The following is a 14778-nucleotide window of genomic DNA, read 5'->3' as shown; positions in this document are numbered from 1 at the left end:
TAAAAACTTTTTTTAAAAATGGAAAATTAAACATGTTAGACAAGTTTTACCAGCATATTCTAAAACATTCCTGCAGCTCCCCTCCCAGGTATTTTAAGTTTGAAGAGGTTTGCCTAGTAATACTGCTCTAAGTTAATAGTAACAAAGCATGTGATTTGGTTTTCAGAATAAAGAAGATTTTGGGATAGCAGATAGGCTTTATTCCAGAATTCCCAGTATTTCAGAAGAAAATAGTCATGGGCTTCACACTTTCTCATGTTGAAGTCCTTTGCTTAACTGGTGATAATAAAAAAAGTGAAGTTGCAATAGCATCTGGGATGTTTTCTTCCACTATTTTATATACCATTGTGATTGTGTGAGAATAAGACAGCTTTGAGCTACAAATGAGCTTACAAACTGAAGTAGTTACAGGAAAAAAGTAGAGAGATTACAAGTCTGGAGTAACTTATCTGGAGGAAATTACATTACTACAAAGTGAGATGAGATTGAAAGGGACAGAATAGCTAGGAACTGGTCTAGGCATTAGACGTCAAAGAATAAAGACTACTGCAAATGAAATAGCAACTGCCTTGCTTACAACAATAAATGCTTTTATCTCTGTTTTTTCTACTATTAACTGTCCAGCAAGGATCATGCTATACATGAAGTATTCCTGTAAGTTATCAGAGAAGCAAAACAGATAAGGAAGATACAGTAGTATCATAGTATGTTATGAGCTACATTACATGAAGATTTTGCACCATCTGCAGGTCCAAGGGGATATAAATACACTACAGATATACTCACTAAATAATAAAATACAATAGCTGTGTGCATAATTTCACATTCCAGCAATAATAGGTTTTGTGGATTTTTTTGAATACAGCCTTTGTGGTTACTATATTTCTGGATGAGAGGCTGTTAGACCCTCTTGAGTACTCCTCAGCAAGAATCAAGATATGTATATATATATATAATTTTTTTAGGATTCATTTAATCTTTAGCTGAGTAGACAGCATTGTCCTGCTAACTTAATTCAAAGCACTTAATTTTCCTGTGCAATCTGACAGTGGCCACAAGCCTTCTCCAGTTCTTATATTCACTACTTGGAAATATTAAAAGAAAAGTGTTTTCTTATAATGAAAGCCTACAACATATTCATCCTCATCTAAATGTAATCAGCTTGTACTTAATTATGCAGTGTTAGAAAGGCTGTCTTCACTAGGTACTATTTTATATTCTTAGTGCTTCTTGATGTGAGATGTTTTTGATTATTTAAGACTGAAAAAAAATAGCAGTAATGGTACAGTTGCTCATAGAGGTAAGATGATTTCAGATGAACCACACTTTTTCTCAGTGTCAATTTGGAGAAGATTTAAAGTTTTACACAACAATATATTCTTATTGTAAAAAAGAGGATAAGATGGAAAATAAAACAAATGTATCAGTGTAATAATTCAATGAAAATTTGTTGTGTAAAAATCATTCAACATAATTCACTAACACAAACATCAGTATAAAATTATACAGGAAATTAAGTCAGTGGTGTTTGAAATTTTTCCTCATAAGAGAGATATTCTTTAAAACATTAGAAGAGACAAAACTCTACTATAGCTGACAAAAGAAGAACACAAATAGGGTATTTAGGTTGAAAGTTTGATTAATTTAGTAAAACCAATTATATATCAAAGTACACCATTATCTGATACATCTGCCCTGCTAACACGTAACGCTGCAGCAAATATAAACAAAGTCAGTTACTGACGATAAAATTTTGTGATGTAAAGATGTGTTGGACTAGTACCAAGCGTATTACAGGAAAATAGTGCATACTACCCTCCTGATGACTTCAATATGTGTTTAAAATATACAGCTGCTTTCAATTGATCTTCAAACTTCTTTTGACGTCAACAAGAAAACAATGTCAGGAAAAGATCTGTGATAAAATATGGTAAGTTCTAAGAGCAACTGTGCTTTTAGTTATTTATTTTTAAAGTCATGGCAACAATACAGCTGCTGCAGCGTGTATTCTACCTGCAAAGAAGCACCTGTGAAGAACCTGCAAAATATAGAGAAAAAAATTAAAAATATGTGCATGTTGTCTTTTGCATTGATTTACTGTGTTTACTGCCCATGCACATTAAATTTTTGCAATCTACTTTACAAACAGCACACACTTTTGCATATTCTGCATTTAGTTTAGGTGAAAGAACTGCAACTTCTCTATTGTTTGACATACCAAGTTATAATTTGCATTTTGCCATCACATATAATTCTGCCAGAATTCTTGCACTGATTTTTTGCTTTGTTTCTCATTGCCTCTGACTTAGTTTCTCTGGAGAGCTTGAGCAAAAGTGACTCAGCCATTCTGAAGCACAAAACTTGTAAAGAGGAGCCAGACTAAATCTACGGTGAAAACTGCTCAATTTCTGAAGATCTCTACCTCACCTATAGCAGAATTTTTAGAGTAAAGCTGTTACTCAAAACACTAGAAGAGTTATACCTTTTTTTTTTTTTTTTTTTTTTTTTTTTTGTGGAAATACATCCTGGTTGGCTAATTATTTGTTTTTTATAAATACAGGAGCACAAAGTTTAATGTTAACACACCTAGGTTCTGAGAAGCTAAGCAGGCAACTCAGACAGCAAAGAGTTGAGATTACCAATGGAAACAAAACAAAACATTGTGTGTCAAATTGCCAAAGCTAATTTTTGGCTCCCAGGCAAAAAAAATTATGTCAATCGCTAACTCTGCAATTATAAATTGTCATAAGAGATATTTCTGCCTTCGGTGTTTTAAACAGATGAAACTAGGTGCCTGCTCCTTCAGTTCAAAAACTGATCCCAATCCCCTAGAATCAGGGAGGCTGTAATCTGAGTTTTTGCACAGTCCTTGCACTCCTAATGCAGAAATTACTGATGTGCCAAAATACCCAATTTCTGCTGCAATACATGGCAGAATTTCTGAAGTTATAGAGAAGCTGGAAAACAACAAATTATCTAGTTTATCTGTTTATGCTGCACACACTACACTTCTACATTTTTGCTCCCTAAATATGTGAAGGAGCTTCAATGGTGGGAAAAAAAAAAGTGGGGGGAGATGGGAAGCAGTGACAGCAGCACGACTGCTTATTGGCTAACTTAGAATTTAGAGAAGCAAAACAAAATGCCAAAGAGAAAAGAGAAAGCTTTATGATCTATATGGCAAATCGATTATATGGGACTATTTAAATCATCCGAGAGATATTTATACATCCTCAGAAGAGTGAAAGTAGACCCTTAAGAAAGCCAAAAGGACCAAGTGTCAGCCAGTGGGCAAAATGTAGTGCAAAGTCCATTGTTTTGGTTGTCAAACCTAAATACCTATGTTCTAAGATGAAAATAAATGCAAAGTTAGCAGTATTGATTTCTGTAAGTCTCCAATATTAGAAAGCATTTGTGAACAACTTGAAGAGTACTTATGGAAGCTTTCTTGGGTCAGGACAAACACAAGACTGCAGTTATGCATTCTGCTCTGAACCTCAGTTTTTCATGCCATTTACAAGCCTGATGTTAATAGTTTTCAAAGAAGGAAAGAAAAACTAAAAAGGAAGAAAAAAAAAAGCAGAGTAGTGACATGTTTCAAAATCATCATTCCATCACAAATTTGAAAACCATCGTTCTATCACAGTCATAGTAATGTCAATGTACACACTGAAATCTGCCTAAAGCACTTTTCATTTTTTTCTTAGTAATAAAGAAAGAATGATGCCTGCATATCTTTCTCTACTCTTTTCTGCAGTAGCACGTACTATATACTAATATTTATCATAGGAAAATAATAGTGACAAGCAGCATCTGATGCACAGACTCAGATGTGAACGATCCAAATTGTTTATTACAAGTTCTCACATCACTTATATACATTCACAAGTTTCCTTTTTTAGGTTTCCTATCCACCCTTAAAACTTTCCCATGCACTTTTACATATCAATAGAGTATCCTACAAATGTTCCTTAACCGTGCATGCGGATGCTTATCCAAACAGAGCCATAAACCATTCCTTTTTGCTTTTTCTTTTCTAAAGGTATGCTTGGTTCTCATGCTGTTTATTTTGCTCCACAGTTGCTGCTCAGAATAGTTTTTCTTGTATTCCCACAGTGACACACATACTTAAATTTTAATCTAAGATCTTGGATTTTATTAACTTCCCTGGTAGTGTTAAAAAGAATAATTCCATGATTTAGTACTGAAAAGAACTGCAGATGAACCACAAGTAAATAGAACTGAATTATCTTTTGCAACGATCTGAGAGAGACTGAGGGCATGTGTCTCGCTCCGATTTATAGGAGGGAGATGAGGTTCTTTTAATATCTATATACCCGATGTGAGATTAAGAAACAACGGTTCATATGTTAGTCCAACCAGTTTATTATAAATCCTAATTAAGGAGACGGGGAAGGGAAGGAGGGCGATAGAAAAGATAGGAAAGAAGCAAGAATGCCGTAAAGTGGGGACAGTCACCACCAGGATCCAGCAGCGGTCCCGTCGCACGCCGCTTCGAAGGTCCGAGGCAGAAGCAGCAGGGGGGAGGGGAGGGGGAGAGAGCAGCAGCAGCGTGGCCGGCCTTGGGCAGCAAGCAGGCAGCAGGAGGCAGTCGCAGAGCCAATCCGGGGGGAAGCAGCAGGACTCGGGTAGCGGGCCCAGGAGAGTCCGTCGGCATGCAGGCATTCTGTAGTGAGGAATCTGATGGCAGACACCTTTGTTCTTCTTCAGCATCGTGGTGGAGGGCAGAGCACGTCCGGGAGGGGGAGAGCGCAGAGCAAGTCCAGGAGAGAGAGAGAGGCAGGTCGTGAGGATTCTTCATGGCAGAAACCTCTTCTTCTTCATGAGGAATCTGTTGCCAGAAAACCTGCTGTCTTCTTCATGCGGAATCTGTTGCCAGAAAACCTCTGTTCTTCATGATTGTAGGTCCCCATTTTATCCTTCTTTTCTTTCTGCCTACATGACATCCCTGGGTGCTTGAGCATGTGAGTACCCCCTGAGATGGCCATCTTCCTCGAGATAAGCCCACACAAAAGACCACTTCACAGCCATTAAGCTGCAGCTTCTCTGTCTTTCCTTGCCCCTGGCCTTGTCCATCTGTGTCCCTCAGACAAAGGATTTCACAACCCCTGCCCAGGACTTTTCCTTCAAAGTTCTCCAGACAAAGGATTTTTCAACCCCTGCTTAGGATGTGCCTGAATTTGTTCATCTGTGTCCTCAGCAAGCTTTGAGACAATGATGTAAAAGAATAATCTCTTACAGCATGCTGCATGTGAAGGCTTACAGAAAGCCAGATATATTTAATGTGTGGAGGACATCTTTGCCTTGAGTTCTGCATTGAGTTTCCTCACTCCAGGGACAGATCTGCAGGCCCTGCCTCTGTGCCTGCAGCGCTAGGACATGATTGTGTTACAGTCTCAGAGATGTTTTGGTTTAGTTTCACATTGTTTGCTCTACTGAGAAAGGTTTTGCTTTAATGGTTGAAAGAAAAAAAAACCTTGAAAACTGAAACCAAATGAAGCCTGTGGTAAGAGCGCTGACCTCCATGTGCAGGGATGTGACAAAAGAAAGGACTGCAGCAGAGAGGACTGTGCACAGTTCCCCCAGCTGCTGGCAAATTCCCTTTGGCAACCAGGAGAAACACTGGGAGACCTCCTGTGTAAGTTGGCAGCTCACTGTGGCTGAAGGGTCCCCATGCAATGGGGTTGCTCCTGCCCAAGCACAGAGCACTCAGGCTCACAATGTGGAGCAATGTTGAGGAAGCAGGCTGGATTCCTCTTGAATGAAACAGACCCAGAAAATTTTCTCCAGAGTCACATCTAAAGCATTTTGGCTGCGAATTGGTGTACAGATAGAAACCATTTAGAATCATAGAACCACAGAAGGGTTTGAGTTGACAGGAACCTTAAAGGCCATCCATTTCGAACTTCCTACTGCATGCAGGACTGCCGCCCACAAGATCCATCTGCCCAGGGCCCCATTCTACATGTCCTCGAACACCTCAAGAGATGGGGCATCCACAGCTTCACTGGCCAGTGCCTTACCACCCTCTAAGAATTTTTACCTGGAATCTAACACTTACAGCAGCCCAGTGCTGAGCATAAGTGAGCTGTGAAGCACCCTGGGAAGTTCTGTACAGTAAAACCTCCGTTGTGCAGACATATGTCCACTTCATGGTCCGCTGAGCCTCCCCAGAGCTTCCCACGTGTTCAATTTCATTTCCAGTTCTCTCCCTCATCCCTCTTTGGTAGTCTGATGAAAGGACGGTGTGGGCCCGGGTGGCTGCCGGGTTACACCACACCGTAGAGCCCACTGGCACCCAACCTCTGCTCCTCTGAGTGTCCTCGTGTGTGAGAAAACAATCAGAACGCTTATAGATGCGGAGAAAGGCTGAGAGCAGCCGCACTGCTGACTCCTGGCACAGAGCAAACGCTCTGCAGGGCAGAGGTGAGGGATAGAGCTCCTCAGGCCGAGAGGCGCTGCATTCCTTGCCCCCCAATCACTCAGGCATGCCTGTTGGCCTCGCAAACAGGCTAAATTACCACCTAACACCCAGCAGAGGCCCATTTCCATTGGTGAACACCAAACAGCAGCAGATGGGTGCTAACAGGATATTTTTAATACTGCCATCCCAACCTGCCTTCAGCCTGCACCCGGGGGGCACCGCTGAGGCGAGCTGTGCTGGTCAAAGCCCCTGAGACAGGCTGAGGGAAAAGGAAGAGTCCTGGATTCAGCTGAAGATGGGCAAACAAACCACAACTGGGTGGGTTGGAGCCGCTGCTGTGACAGGCGGCAGCGGGGAGCAAGGCTGGGCTGGGCCACGACTGTGCCACCATTGGGCCGGGGCTGTTCCGTACTCTGTGATGTCATGTGGTGCCATAATGCTGAGCTCAGTGGGCAGTTGGTTAGCAGTTGCAGTTGCTGGTTAGCAGTTGGAGCTGCTGGTTAGCAGTTGGAGCTGCTGGTCTGCAGTTGGAGCTACTGGATAGTAGTTGGATCTGCTGAATAGCATTTGGATCTGCTGGACAGTAGTTGGACCTGCTGGATAGCAGCTGGGGCTGCTGGACAGCGGTTGCAGCTGCTGGTTTGCAGTTGGTGCTGCTGGTTGGTCTTTGTGTTGTCTCTGGGCCTTGATCAGCAGTACTGATGGCTGCACATCAGTTAGTGACTGGTGAGTAGTTGTGTTTTAGTCCCCTCTTCTTCTTTCCTCTTCTTTTGTGGTAAACAGTTCACATCTCAGCCCATGGGGTCTACTTCTTTTCCAATGCTTTCCCTCATCAGACCTGAGGAGCGAGAGCAAAGGGCGCTGTGCTGCCGAGCCGCATTGAGCCACTGGGGCCCAGCCTCTGTTCCTCTGTATGTCGGAAAGTGAGGGCAGTGCAAAACAAGGTTCTTCTCAGGCCCGGTCGTTAGAGGCCGAGGTGGTACACATCGTTGTAATGTCTGGTAGTTTCTTAAAATAGAAAATAACCCCTCCAGTAAAACCTTAAATTGGAAGGCAGCATCGTGTACTGCAGAAGTGTAGGGCACGGTTGAAGAGCTAGTCCAAAACTTACCATCATCCCTTCTCTGGGATGACGATTTTGAAGGAAGTCCCACAGATTTGTCCAAAGTTTTATTCAATGTTAAGTCCAAGTGACCCCAAGCTCTCTTTCTTTCCCCATTATGTCGGGGTAACCAATGCACTTCCCCCCAGCTCCCTCCGCTGTAAGAGGGAGAGTATCAGAGTATCATTTTCACCCGCGGATAAGTAATAGATACTGCATTTGGCCCTAAAAAGCACCTTCGTGGCCTTTGCTTTTCACTTGAATTCTGTGTCGTTCTGGAAACAAACAGTAGAAAGAGGCATCCATGTGGTTTGGTTCTCTGATGGGTGGCTGCCCTGAGCACTGCTCTATCACAATACTACTCCTATCACGTGAAGATAGAGACACAGCAGTGATGTGGGAATTGCTCCAGTAACGCTTGCTATTGTGACAGGGCTGCTGCCTGCCGCCTGGCTCTTCTGGCAGTCTACTATGCCGCCTGGCTCTTTTTGGCATCTACTACGCTGCCTGCCTCTTCTGGTAACCTACTATGTCACCTGCCTCTTCTTGCAATCTTCTACACCGTCTGGCTTTTCTTGGAAACTACTACGCTGCCTGGCTCTTGGAATCTACTACACTGCTTGCCTCTATTTTGGAATCTACTGTGCCGTCTGCCTCTTTTCTGGAATCTACTATGCTGCCTGCCTTGTTTTTGGAATATTCTACGCTGCCTGCCTTGTTTTCGGAATATACTATGCTACCCACCTCTTCTTGGAATCTATTACATCTCCTGCCTCTGCCTGGAAACTACTACGCTGCCTGCAGCTTCTTTGGAAACTGCTATGCTGCCTGCAGCTTCTTTGGAAACTGCTGTGCTGCCTGCAGCTTCTTTGGAAACTGCTGTGCTGCCTGCAGCTTCTTTGGAATAAACTACACCACCTGAAGGTTCTTTGGAATATACTATGCCACCTCCATCTTCTTTGGAGTACGCTATGCTACCTGCCTCGTACTTGGAATACACTGTACCGCCTGCATCTTCTTTGGAATGTCTTACGCCACCTGCCTCTTTTTGGGATCTACTACACCACCTGCACCTTCCTGGAATACATTATGCCATCGGCCTCTTTTTGGACCCTACTGCGCCGCCTGCCTCTTCTTGGACTATACAGCGCTACCTTCCTCTTCTTGAAATACACTATGCCGCCTGCCTTCTCCTGGAATATACTCTGCGACCTGACTCCTTTATGGAATATACTATTCCACTGGTCCCTTCTATGGAAGATGCTACGCCGTGTGGCTCTGCTATGGAAAATACTACGCCACCTGGCCCTGCTGTGGAAAATACTACGCCGCCTGGCCCTGCTATGGAATAGGCTACGCCAGCTGGCCCTGCTATTGAATATGCAGCACCATCTGCATTGTTTATGGAATATTCCACACCGCCTGGCTCTCTTTGCAACATACCACACAGGCTGGCACTCCTTGGAATATAGCACGCAGGCTGGCTCTACTTGGAGGGTACCGTGCAGGCTGGCGCTCCTTGGAGGATGCTATGCCGCTTGGCTCTGTTTGGAGTATGCCATACTGACTGGCTCTCTTTGGAATATACCACACAGCATGGCTCTCTTGGCAATTGAGTATTCCACCTGGCATTCCTTGTAATAGAGTACACCACCTGGCTCTCCTTGTAATAAAGTACACCACCTGGCTCTTTCCATTAAACTTGCAATGGCCTTTTGCTTATAGAATTGTACTGCATTTTCCTTCTTTTATCACAGCAAGGCTTGGTTTGGGAAGCACCTCAAGGACCATCATGTTCCAAGTCCCCTTCCACAGACCAGGCTGCCCTGCACTACATCAATTGCTGTACCTGTTTGCTCAGGGCCCCGTGCCTCATCAACTTGAACACCTCCAGGGACGTGGTATTTACAGCTTCTCTGGGCAATGTGTTCCAGCACCTCACCAGTCTCCCAGTGAACAAAACTTCCCCTCACATCTAATCTACATCCACTGCCCCTGTCCTATCGCTCTCCTCTCTTCGATAACGTTGATTTCGCTAATGTTTCTATAACCTCTCAATCACCACATTTTGGTGTGCCTCACTAGTTTTAATAGGGTGAGATTTTACCTGCATCTTAGGTGTACCACAGAAAAACATACAAGGTGAGTGCCAGGCTCTCACCACCATGGGTTTTGCTCTACGGACTGGCTTCTCCTTGTCCACATTTGATCACGTGAACACAAACCCTGATGCCACCAGTAACCCCAGCTGATAGATGCCAATTCCTCTTCAGTCCCCAGCTTCTCCATGTCCAGGAAACAAACAGAATGGATCGAGGAGACCGAGCTCTGCAGAAGATGACGGCAATCCAGAAAGAGCAAAATCAAGTTTTAGCAAATGGGACAAGTCAGGATCGTGCAAAACAGACACCTTTTGCACAGCTCACGCTGCCAGTGATTAACACAAAACAGGAAAAAAAAAAAAAAAACGTGAAATTAAATGTACTACAACTCACTCCATCAAGTTTTAATCCCATTTGTGACTGATATTCCTAAAACAAATACTATTCAGGAATGCAAAGCTAACCGCATGCATAAACACTTTCTGGAAAGCCAAAAGGCAATTCATAGGCTAGCACTCCTCGAAACTGGGAAGAATTCCTGACATGGTCACTTAACCACAACACTCAGAGTGACATCATTAGTACCTTCAAGGTACTGAGGAATTTGATAAGCCATATTTGAAATGCTCACTAAAGAAATAAGTGTTACAAAGCTGTCCTTGGGAGCTGGAGTTCCTTTAACACTTACGGGAGTTGAGCACTGCATTTTCCTTCTTTTATCACAGCATGGCTTGGTTTGGGAAGCACCTCAAGGACCATCATGTTCCAAGTCCCCTTCCACAGACCACGGTGCCCTGCACTACATCAATTGCTGTTCCTGTTTGCTCAGGGCCCCCTGCCTCATCAACTTGAACACCTCCAGGGACGTGGTATTTACAGTTTCTCTGGGCAACGTGTTCTAGCACCTCACCAGTCTCTCAGTGAAAAAAAACTTGAAGTTGGGACTTCCTTATAAAGGTTTTCAACAGTTTACGGGGTCTTTGGGGTTTTTCCATTTGCACACTGTACCCACAGGCCAATGTGTGATACAGAGCCCAGGTGGAACACCTGTCTGCAAAACAAATCCTTGCAAAAACAAGATAAACTACCAAGGTCCTCTCTCTTCCAAACAAGATATTTGCAGCTGCAGCCACAAATATCACTTCCCTTAAAACTGTCAGAATACTTTGTTCCATCCCAGGATCATTCTTCAGTCTGTGGCCTTCCAGGTCCCTGACACATGCCACCGTGTGATCTTGATTGGAACACACTGGTCCCTTTAAGTCTTCAGAAAACTTCTTTGTATTATGGCATTAGGAAAATAACTTTTCATACTTAAAGATAAAAGTGTGTTTGCAGAGGAAAACAAATGTAAATTTAGCAATATTGATTTCTTTAAATCTCCAATATTAGAAAGTATTTGTGAAGAAATTGAAGATTCCTTACCGAATAGCAAAATCTTCTTGGGTCGCGACCTACACAAGATTGCAGTAGTATCACAGAATCACAGATTTTGTGTATGTATGTTCTGCTCCGGACCACAGTTGTTCATGTTATTTACAAACTTGACTGTTTGAAGTCTCATAATATAATCATTATAACAAACAAACTGCACAATTGTTGAACTGAAGGAAGTCTCCATAGAATTTAATGCAAGGCTCCTCTTTTCCATAGTTAAAGTACATATTTATGGAGAAATATGACATATTCTTGGCTTTGGATTCTTTGGAGCCCTGGTCATTTATGTCTAAAGAATTCCTAACCCTGGTCTTCAGGGTTTGGTGAAAATTTCCATTTTGGTGTTGGCAACACTGGTGTTTTACAGGAACCCCAAAGGCAACTTCTTTAAGTAGAAGATGTTAAACACAGAAAAATCCATGACATACTACTAAATTTGTGTTTCATCCACCTTATTCAAGAAGGCAAACACTAGTCAAGACTTTTTAGATACCCAACTTTCATCACTGCTGACGAGCTGCTTCATATTGAAATTGCTAGATCGATAAGCAAACATGGTTCAAAGAAGTCTGATAGAAGTTGTGTCTTCATACGAGCAGATATTTCCTGCTAGAAGTTCTTGGGGTTTGTTTACTTCCATTTTTAAAGAAATGTTGAAAAAATACAGCAATTCTAAAACACACCAAATACTGGGAGCGTCAGCATGTATAATATGAAACGACTATATATTAGAAGAACAAAATAAAATTAGAAATAAAAGTTTGCTGACTGCCTACAAACCAGTGGCAGGTGAGCACGCAGTGAGGTGACAGTCATGCTTTGGAAGTCACTGCCATGCATTCTGCCCCTGTGGGTAAGTTTCTTACTGCACCCACACACTTCAGCTTAAGGATGCATGCAGCCAAGTGCCTGGCAGGACTGCCAAGCTGTGACTCAGCTATAGCACTGGAGTGAATGTGCCTTGATATTCATTCATAATGAGCACTGGAAAAAAGCCTGGAAGGCTTTTAGACACCCATAAAAGAAGAGGTTTTATTAGAGCATTTACAACAGTATTTATCTTTTTTTTTTTTTTTTCTACAGAGATAAGACCATTAGGTGAAATAGAAGCATACTTCATGAACTACTACTGCCTGCGATCTCAGTAGCTTTCTGAGCTAGATTAGACTGCCCCTCCATCCCTAGAAAATACTCTTCACCACACTGAAGGCCTTGCTAGATGCAAGTCAGATCCTTTTTTTCCCCCCAAGCTCATTTTGCTGCAATATTCCCATCAATATGTACGCTATAGTGCAGTATACTGAGGTGCAGCCCATTTTAGCCCACTGCAGCTGGGAAGGCACCAAACCAACATCAGGGACAAACCAGCTCCACTTGCTACCTCTCAACTCAGACTTTTCATATAGCAAAATGACAGATGCCCTAAGCTACTCAATAAAAAAAAATTTCTATCCCTACCCTAGTCAAGAGCTGACCTTCTTTAGCTCTCTCTGAACAAACACCAGAAAGGGAAGATGCTATTTTACATAATAAGAAGGTAGAAAACTCTATTCACCAGTTACTGCTGTCAAGATATTCGCCATACACCTGTTTGTACTGCTGTTTGCAGCAAGTTCCCAGTAAGCACAGGAAAGAGCTCATTATCTATTACAACTCCAATGCGAGAGGCATGGCTTGGGTGCAGCAGGAAATAGATTCTCTTCAAGTCCATGGCTGCTCCTCCCCAGGCTCCTTGTTTTAGTATTAACAAGATGATTTCAGGAAAGCTTTGGATACTATTTCTCACAGTATCCTACTGGATGAAATGCCCAGCATACAGCCAAAACCACAATACAATGGATAAACAATTGTTGCCCGATGAGCCAGTTTCAAATTGATTTGGTAAATGGCTGTTGGCCAGTCACTAGCAGGGCTCCATGGGGCTTCATTTTAGGGCCAGTTCTCTTTAATGTTTCCATCAATTAACTGGATATAAAACTCGAAGATATTAAGTTTGCAGATGACACTAAATTAGGAGCTGCAGATTCCTTCGAGGACTGAAAGAGATCCTGAAAAATTGGAGGGCTGGGCAATAACCATCCACATGAGGTTAACAAGAGCAAGTGCTGGATTCTGCAACTTGGATGGGGCAGCCCTGGCTATATGTACAGAGTGGGAGACAAGAGACTGGAGAGCAGCTCTGCAGAAAGAGACTAGGGATTCTAGTTGACAGCAAGTTGAACACGAGTCAGCAGTGCACACTGGCAGCCAAAAGGGCCAAACCTACTCTGGAGTTCATTAGGCCCAGCACTGCCACTGAGTGACGGAAGGGATTGTCCTGCTCTGCTCTGAAATGTGCAGCCTCACCTCAAGCACTGGGTGCAGTTTGAGGCTGCAATATCAGAAGGACATACAGCTATCAGAGAGCATCTAAAGGAGGGCTACAAAGATAGTGAAGGGTCTGGAGAGCCCTCACGAGGAGAGGATGCACTGAGCTCTGCTCTCTGATGACAGGGCCTGAGGGAACAGCATGGAGCTGCATCAGTGGGGCTTAGGAACAGGTTCTGCATCAGAGGGCAGTGGGCATGGAACAGGCTGCCCAGGGCAGTTGGCACAACCCCAAGTGCTGGAGTTCAAGAAGCATCTGAACAGTGCTCTCAGATATAGGGCTTGGATTTTATGTGGTGCACTGCAGAGCCAGAAGTTGGAATTCTTGATCTTTGTGGGTCCTTTACAACTTGGGGTTTTCTATAAGGCTACTCTAAAGAAGGACACACCTGTCCAAATATTTAACAAGCAGAAAGTCAAGAATTACATATCTGTGGTAATAAACTTATCTTAAGATAAGAAAGTGCACAAAGAAGTATGATAAAATATATTAGTTCAGGACAGCAGCAAAATGAACTTTGTCCCATAGTCTGTGGGTGTCCTGTGGGGATAAAAAGGGATTCACAGCAATTAGAAGTTCACCCACTCACACTTCTCAATGAAAACAAGTTCACTGCAGAGAAATACATGTGCTGGATCATTTCTGTTTTGAAGGCCTGACACCCAGGTAGTTCCTAACGGCCGTCTCTCTGTCAAGCAAACCCTCTTCTGTGGCCTGATATAGGAACATGCTCCCAAGAGGCATACCTACACTTTGTTCACCTTGTGGATGTGAAACCAATGGCCCAACCACCTCCTCTTCCTAGACTATTTTGGCATATGCTTGCTGCAGGCACCTCTCCATGAGTGCTGGCATTCAGATCAGGAAGGCATTTGTGAGATGATTCCAAGTAATCACCACTACTACCCATGCCTCATCTCTTACTGTCATGGAGCTGCCTCACCATTTAATCCATTCAACTGAAGCAAAACAAAAGGCCATCTGCAGCAGACTCCTTCTAGGTAGTACTTTTTCTTAGCATGGCCTAACATAAGTTCGCATTAAATAGGCACCAACAAATAGTCAAGAGGTTGTACAGCCAAATAAAAGTAAAAAAAAACATTGACAGCCTTGACTATTTCCACAGATCTCTAAACCTGATCAGCACTTGCCTTTTCATGCACTTGAAAAGACTTTGCTACAGATCCCAAAGGGTAGGAAGAAGTTCCTGCCACCCATGTTGCAGGGTTAGTTAGAAAAGATAGTTGAAAAGGCAAAATAGTTGAAAAACAGGTGTCATCAAAAAGCATAATGGAGCATGAACCAACAAAAAGGCTTCAAGCTC

At 43.0% G+C, this 14778-nt stretch overlaps 1 protein-coding gene across 1 annotated transcript; it reads left to right on the top strand.

The window, feature by feature from the left end:
- Positions 1-5957: 5957 nt before the first annotated feature.
- On the top strand, positions 5958-11158 carry LOC149919663 (uncharacterized). Its single transcript, XM_090145698.1, has 2 exons — positions 5958-7171; positions 7981-11158. Exons 1-2 carry the CDS (start codon positions 7147-7149, stop codon positions 9186-9188), a joined length of 1233 nt encoding a protein of 410 aa, XP_090001824.1. The 5' UTR covers positions 5958-7146; the 3' UTR covers positions 9189-11158.
- The last annotated feature ends 3620 nt before the right edge of the window (positions 11159-14778 follow it).

Source organism: Phasianus colchicus, chromosome 1 (genome assembly GCF_987193195.1).
Source record: "Phasianus colchicus chromosome 1, bPhaCol1.hap1.1, whole genome shotgun sequence".
NCBI lineage: Eukaryota > Metazoa > Chordata > Aves > Galliformes > Phasianidae > Phasianus > Phasianus colchicus.
The sequence above is the reverse complement of the archived record's forward strand: the minus strand, read 5'-3'. Positions and strand labels throughout refer to the sequence as shown.